At 43.7% G+C, this 7992-nt stretch overlaps 1 protein-coding gene across 1 annotated transcript; it reads right to left on the bottom strand.

Annotated features, from left to right (window-relative positions):
* Positions 1-4500: 4500 nt before the first annotated feature.
* On the bottom strand, positions 4501-6761 carry LOC128141184 (olfactory receptor 6B1-like). The gene is made up of 2 exons (XM_052785794.1): positions 5842-6761; positions 4501-4516 (listed from the first exon to the last, which is right to left on the bottom strand). The coding sequence occupies exons 1-2, from the start codon at positions 6759-6761 to the stop codon at positions 4501-4503; spliced, it is 936 nt and encodes a 311-aa protein (XP_052641754.1).
* Between the last annotated feature and the right edge of the window lie 1231 nt (positions 6762-7992).

Genomic DNA, 7992 nt, shown 5'->3' with positions numbered 1-7992 from the left:
TCTGCAACATCCTTAGATGTTGGCAGATGGGGGTCGCTGTGCCCCACAGAGGCATGGCTCCCATTACTATCACTTACCACTTCCTCCTGGTGCTGCTCTGTGGTTTAGGCTTAGATGACTTTCATTCTTTCAGCAGAATTTCCAATCCCTCATTTGATAGCAGGGCACTGAAGCTATTCTGTAGTTGCAGACATGCAGGTGGAGCAGGAAACATTCTTCCCTTGCCAGAATTCATAAGCTTCCAGTCTTCATCATCATAGAATCATACAATGGTTTGGGTTGGAAGGGACCTTTAAAGAGCATCTAGTCCAACCGTCTTGCTGCAGGCAGGAACATCTTTCACTAAAGCAGGTTTCTCAAAGCCCTGTCCAACATGACTTTAAACACCTCCAGTGATGGGACATCCACAGCTTCTCTGGGCAACCTGGACCAGTGGCTCACCACCTTCATTGTAAAAAAATTCTTCCTTATGTCCAACCTAAATCTACCTCCTTTCAGTTTAGAACTGTTGCCCCTAGTCCTGTTACTACATGTCTTGGTAAAAAGTCTCTCTCCATCTTTCTTAGAAACCCCCTGTATATGTTGAAAGGCTGCAGTAAGATTCCCCCAGAGTCTGCTCTTCTCCAGGCTGAACAACCCCAACTCTCTCAGCCTTTCTTCACAGGAGAGGTGTTCCAGCCCTCGGATCACTTTTGTGGCCTTCATCTGGACACGCTCGAGCAGGTCCATGTCTTTCTTGTACTGGGGACCCCAGATCTGGACACAGTCCTCCAGGTGGGGTCTTATGAGAGCAGGGTAAAGGAGGAGAATCACCTTCCTCAACCTGCTTCCACACTCCATATTACACAGCCCAGGATACAATTGGCTTTCTGAGTTTCAAGCTGACGTTCCCAGCTCATGTCCAATTTTTCATCCACCAGTATCCCCAAGTCCTTCTTCGCAGGGCTGCTTGCAATCCATTAATCATTCAATCTGTATTGATAGTAGGGATTGCCGTGACCCAGGAGCAGGACCTTGCACTTGGCCTTGTTGAACTTCATGAGGTTCACATAGGCCCACCCCTCAAGCCTGTCAAGGTCCCTCTGGATAGCATCCGTTCCCTCTAGTGAATCAACTGCAACGCTCAGCTTAGTGTCATCTGGAAACTTGCTGAGGGAGTAGTTAACCTCACTGTCTATGTCATTGATGAAGATATCAAATAGTATTGGTCCCAGTATGGACCCTTGATGGATACTACTTGTTACTGGTTTCCACATGGACATTGAGGCATTGACTGTAACTCTTTTGACATGGCCATCCAGCTGTCCTGGGTTTGGTTGGGATAGAGTTAATTTTCACAGGAACCTGCGATGGGGCACAGCCAGGACAGCTGACCTGAACTAGCCAAGGGGATATTCCATACCATGTGACATCATGCTCAGTATAGAACTGGGGAGTGGGCAGAGGGGTGCTCTCTCTGCGGGGGAAGTGGCGGAGCGTTGGGTTCCGGATGGTGAGCAGTTGCACTGTGCATCACACGTTTTGTGTATTCTTTTATTAGTACTATTGTTGTAACTTCTTTCCTTGTGTTGTCCCAGTAAACTGTCCTTATCTCAACCCACGTGGTTCTATTTCTTTTTTTCCTTCTCCTTTCTGATTCTCCTCCCCATCCCACCAGAGGGGGCAGGGAGGAGTGAGCGAGCGGCCTTGTGGAGCTTTTTTGCCGGCTGGGTTTAAACCATGACGGTCCTTTTTGGCACCCAACATGGGGCACGAAGGGTTGAGATAATGACAGATCTGGCCAGAGTGTGTTAAAATAAATTTGTTATATGCATTTCTTATATTAGTTAAATAGATGCTCATCAAGTCTCTGCCTGCATTCTTGCACTTTTAGTCCAATTTACCAATTTACCCCTAGTTCTCCACATGACCTAATGGCTTCTATTAAACTTCAGAGCCTTGTGTGAGAAACGGCTTATTCTCATACATTGTTATAGTCCCAGTTTCGATCTTTTTTTTTTTTTTTCCCCCTCTTCTAGCCTGTTGTGCTAGTTTTGCTCAGGGAAATTTAACACTCACCCTTCTCCTTTTCCAAAGCTAAAATGAGGGGATCACTAGGTGCAAGATTTATACAGCATTCCATTTGCCACTCCGGATGTCTCCTTAAAGTAGAGGATATATCTGCATATAACACTTCATCCCACTTTCCTTCTCTCCTCAAGAATGACATTAATTGTAATAAGGTGTTATAATTTAACGTACCATTCATCTGCCACTTTTCCCATCATCCAATTTATACAGTGGCCACTATTGATTGCAATACTTAATCAAATTTTCCTTTGTCGGGGCCCCACCCGGGGGTCCGGCAATCTGCCTCCAATGTCCCAAAATACATCCCAAAGGTGACTTTTTCAAAATACCTCCCTTAGACGATTCCCCACCCATGTTAAATACGAGTAACAGAACAACTATATGATCCAAGAAAACAAAACAAAATCTGTATTTCCAGTAACCAAGTTCCGATAACCAGGCACAATTACAGCATTCACAACCACAACAGTATTACCGGCCGGGGACTCTAACCCCGTAGGCTTGAGTTGGGGACTCTAACCCCAAGCAAGCTTAAGTTGGGGAATCTAACCCCAGTAGGGACTCTAACCCTTGAATTGGGGACTCTAACCCCCTCAGGCACCTTTAGTCCAACCTCTGCAGGCTTTACACGAGGTCTGATGAGGCAGGCAGTCCAGGGACTCTAACCCCAGACAGTCAGGGGACTCTAACCCCAAGGAAAAAAAAAGAAAGAATGCCTTCTCACCTTTGCAGGGGACTTATTGCTTAGAAATCTTTGGGTCCGGGGATCAGAGGTTCTCCCAGAGAAACCCTCGGTGCTGGCTGGAGGTCCAGAGATCCCACAGAGCCATCGATGTTCAAAAGCAGTGTCCCACCTGGGTCACCAAGTTGTTACTGAAAAAGCCAGTCAAAGAAACTCTCTAAGACTCGATTTTGGAGTTTTAGAAAGCAGGCATTCTTTATTGCAGCGCTGGGTGCATGGGGGATCACTCCACCTATTGTGCACACCGTTACCTACAACAAGCAAAATTCATATTCTTCTGGTCATATGCATATTTATATTATCATTTACATAGTGTCCACCCTTTGGTCATGCGCAGTGTGGGTCATCTCTTTTTCCTAATTAGCTGGCCTTCTTAATTACAAAAACTCAGCAGTTTGACAGGCTGGAGAAGTAGGCAGACAGGTATCTTATGAAGTTCAGCAGGGGGAAATGCAAAGCCCTGCACCTGGTTGTGACCTGTCAATGAACCTCTATAATGATAGAGGAGTCTGAGGACATGGGGAAGGGATTAGGGATTTGTGCTCATGAAGCTCAGTGAATAATGTAGGAAGTTACTAACCACAGCTGTTGCAAAGAAAGCTGAACTTAACACAAATGAGAACAGAGGGTAGCCTTGGTTCTATGCAAATGGCTATATCAGTTCAGTAGATCAGCCTGCTGTGTCAGTTTTTTAGATCAACCAGCTGTGTAACTGTTTGTCTCTGAGTTAATCAGAAGAGTGCATGTCTTCCTAACTTAGCCAGGGGCGGGGTTACATGGTTCAGCCCAATATAGTGTATTAAAACTGGACAAAAAGCAAACAGAACTTCCAAAAGAGCAATGGACTTGAGCTGGTTTCAAGTCATGTGTTTCCTCCTGTTGACTGTAGATGACCAGCATTGTGACAGTGAGCATATTATAGAGAACGATAATAAAATTCATATTTGCATTGTGATTCAACTGGTTATTCCAATTGCTGCTCTCTGCTATGTGCAGTTTATACTTGCATTGTGATTTAAGAACATTGCTGTATCATGCTAGATCAAAATCCCATGTAATAGAATCATAGAATCCTTTAGGTTGGAAAAGACCTTTAAGATCATTGAGTCTAACCGTAAACCTAACACTCCCAAGCCCACCACTAAACCATGACCCTAAGTGCCACATCTACATGTATTTTAAATACCTCCAGGGATGGTGATTCAACCACTTCCCTGGGCAGCCTGTTCCCATGCTTGACAACCCTTTTTGGTGAAGAAAATTTTCCTAATATCCAATCTAAACCTCCCCTGGCACAACTTGAGGCCATTTCCTCTTGTCCTATCACTTGTTACTTAGGCAAAGAGACTGACACCCACCTCGTTACAACCTCCTTTCAGGCAGTTGTAGAGAGCTATAAGGTCTCCCCTCAGCCTCATTTTCTCCAGACTAAACAACCCCAGTTCCCTCAGCTGCTCCTCATAAGACTTGTTCTCTAGACCCTTCACCAGCTTTGTTGCTCTTCTTTGGACATGCTCCAGCACCTCAATGTCTTTCTTGTAGTGAGGGGCCCAAAACTGAACACAACATTCAAGATACAAATAACTTCAAATAAGATATTAAACTGTCCATGTGAGAAATATCTAAAAGAATCTAGTCAGAGAGTGTTGGACTGACACTGGGGAAGCATAATCCCATTCACCAATACTTCATGGGGATCTATTGTCTGGAAAGCACCCTTGCAAAAGGGCACCTGTCTGCCCACATGGACAACAAGTTGAAAACCAATGCAGTCTTGCAAAAAGAAGGCCAATAGCTTTTTCAGCTGAATTAGAAAGAACATAGAGAGCAGGTTGACAGAGGTGGTACTGACACTCTAGTCCATGCTTGTGAGGCCACATCTAGCATAACGTGTTCAGTTCTGGACACCGTGGCACACAAAACACATGGAAATACTGGAGCAAGTCCAGGGAAGGGCCACTAAGATGATTAAGCAATTGGAGTATCTTCCATATGAGGAAAGACTAGAGAGCTGGGATTGTTTGACCTGGAGAAGAAAGGGCTCAGGGAGGATTCTTATCAGTATGTATAAATACCTGATGAGAGTAGTAAAGAAGATGGAGCCAGATGTTTCTCAGTGGTGCCCAGCAAGAGGACAAGAGGCAATGGGAACAAATTGAAATAGAGGACATTCCTTTAAACATAAGAAAAATCTTTTTTTACTCTGAGGGCTGTTGAACACTGGAATGGGTTTCTGAGGGAGGTTGTGGAGTCTCCATCTGTGGAGATGTTCAAAACCTGACTGGACATGACCCAGAGCAAGCTGCTGTAGTCGAGCTTTATTCAAGCATGGGTGTTGGACTACGTGATCTCCAGACGTCTCTTCCAACCTCAGCCCTTCTGTGATTCTGAGACTAATCAGACACTGGAGTAAGGAACCTAGCTAAAAGTGGTGGGATTTACATTTTTAGAGGTATGTAAATTCACCCAAACAAGTTCCTGATCTAACGGGGCTTGCTTTGAGCAGGACATTGGCCTATAGACCTCTTAGGGTACCATCCAGTCTATATTACTCTATGATTCTATTCTAGATTCTATGATATAGGTGTAGGTTATCCTAAAGACTTCTCAGAATTATTAGTAGTAGAATTACTACTATATAGAGTATCTTTAGTGGAAACAGAGAGAAAAAGTTATTGCCAGCTCGGGGACCTTAGATCTGGATAGGGTTCTGAGACTAATTAAGGGTCATATGGGGCTAGGGAGCAGAGAAACTGGGAGCAGGTTCTGAGATCCACAGCTGTCCTCAATTTCATTTTCCCCTGTTGTTAGGATCTGTCCCCCTGACCACTTGCTTTCCTCATGGGAGGTGGTGCACATTTCTTCGAACTCTCACCTCTCTTTCTTCAGGACCACACAAATCTCCCAAATTTTAGAGATTAACATTAGTAAATTTATTATGACCTGTAGAAATCACTTCTGCAGAGTAGAAAGGGAGTTAAATAAATAAGGAAAACCCTAGGTGAATTTTCTAGGACAAGATGTCTCTCCAGTATATTGTTTTCCTAAGAGCAATTTTGAATTCCTGGTTCCTTAAGCAATAGATGGCTGGGTTGACGAGGGGTGTCAGGACAGTGTATACCACAGAAACCAGTTTGTAGGAGCTGAAGGAATCAATAGGCTGGGGCCTGGCATAGATAAACAGGGAGGCTGTATAGAACGCCGTGACCACTATAAGGTGAGAGGCACAGGTAGAGAAGGCTTTGTGGCGCCCCTGGGCTGAGGGGATACCCAAGACAGCAGAGATGATGCACACATAGGAGGCCATAATCACAATGAGTGGTACGAGAAGGATGAGCAGGGCCAGTAAGAAATCCATAAGCTCAGCTACTGACATGTTGGTGCAGGATAGCTTCAGTAAGGGGGAGACATCACAGAAGAAGTGGTTGATGATGTTGGGCCCACAGTAGGTCTGACGTGAAATGAAGTAAACTTTCCCTGTGGAAATCAGGAAGCCACTCATCCAGGAGCCAATGGCCAGACGGGTGCAAAGAGTGTGATCCATGATGATTGGATAATGCAATGGGTTGCAGATGGCCATGTAGCGATCATAGGCCATGACAGCCAGGAGAGTGCACTCACTGCAGGCCAATGCCAGGAAGAAGAATAGCTGGACCATGCAGCCTGTGAAGGAGATGCCTTGTCTCTTTGTCACCAAGCTTACAAGCACTTTGGGCACTGTGACAGAGACGTACCAGATCTCCAGAAAGGAAAGATTGCCGAGGAAAACATACATTGGCTTGTGAAGCTGGACATTTGTCCAGACAAGCACAACAATCATTGCATTTTCTGTCACTGTCAGCACATAAGCCAGGAAGAACATTAAAAAGAGCAGAAGCTTGATTTCCTGTTTACCTGGAAAACCAACTAGAATGAATTCAACCACATGGGTTACGTTATCTGAGGGCATGCTGAGAATCATACAGAAGCTGCTATAGACTTTGCAGAAGAAGCAGATGTAGCAGCAGTTTGAACATCCACTTGAGCTAGCTTGTATGCACAGACCATGACTTGAAAATCTGTGTTTCTAAATAGAGCTGTCTGGACTGAGAAAAAAATAATAATATTAGTTGCAATAAGTGATTTGTAATTATAAAAAACAACCAATGACAACAACATAGCAACTTCACAAAGTAGTACTGAGGCACAAGGGGGATTTTCCAAAGTAGACTGCAAGATTTTTCTAGGACTGTTCTTGTAAATGCAATTAGGATCATGTTCACACAACTGTGAGTTACATTTCCGATCCAGACCTCAAGCACCTTGTGAAATTAACACAGCATGATCTGAAACATGCTAGGTACATGAAAGGGTGCAATGCTTAGGATTTTTTTCCATACTCTATTGGTTTACATGAGTTTTTCATCCAACCTTCACATTTCTCCTCATCCAGAACTCAACCGGCTACTGTTATAACACTATTCTGGACACTGATCTTTAGTGCATCTGAACTATTAGAGACACAATTAATTAAGCCATCTCAGTAAATCTTAAGGTTAGTCATCCTTTTGTAAGTTAGAATCTTCACAGAAGGGTTAATGTGTTTCCTGTAAATGCCTATGATATCATTTCTAGATGTAATCCCATCTCTCCCATTGTTAGGCTTTAAATCAAGACAGGCACCTGTCTCTGTTTAAATGGGGCAGGTGGATCTCCTTGTGAATAATCTGGTTATGTGGTGAATACAAAACTTAATGGAGACACAAACACTGTTAAGTGACAATATCTCATAAAGCATAATAGAGTGAATGAATCCACCTTCTTGAAGTGTTGCTGTTTCTCCTTTGACTAAAAGAGAACATTCAAACATGAAGTTAACCTGTTCTAAGTAACAATGTGGAATTAATCATACTGTGGGTGTCTAAATTGTATATTAGTGATTCAGGTACCTAAACATAAGCATGTTTTGAGATACTGTAGATATCCTGGAGTTCCAGCTCTCAGTCTAGAAAATGATGAGATTTCCATAGGTTCTGTGTCATATCTGGCAATTCTAGGACATCTCAAGTGCTTTCCTGTGGCTCTTGAGTCCCACCTTCAGTCTCCATGTATGAGTTGGTGGGCATGTGTAATGTCTTCTGCATGCTGTAGTTATTTGGGTCATTCATACAGAGCAAAAAATTAGGACACAGAAACTACAG

The sequence above is a fragment of the Harpia harpyja genome, chromosome 4 (genome assembly GCF_026419915.1).
Source record: "Harpia harpyja isolate bHarHar1 chromosome 4, bHarHar1 primary haplotype, whole genome shotgun sequence".
Lineage (NCBI taxonomy): Eukaryota > Metazoa > Chordata > Aves > Accipitriformes > Accipitridae > Harpia > Harpia harpyja.
The sequence above is the reverse complement of the archived record's forward strand: the minus strand, read 5'-3'. Positions and strand labels throughout refer to the sequence as shown.

Coding starts and splice junctions, on each gene's coding strand:
- LOC128141184 (XM_052785794.1), bottom strand. CDS start 6,761: ATGCCCTCAGATAACGTAACCCATGTGGTTGAATTCATTCTAGTTGGT.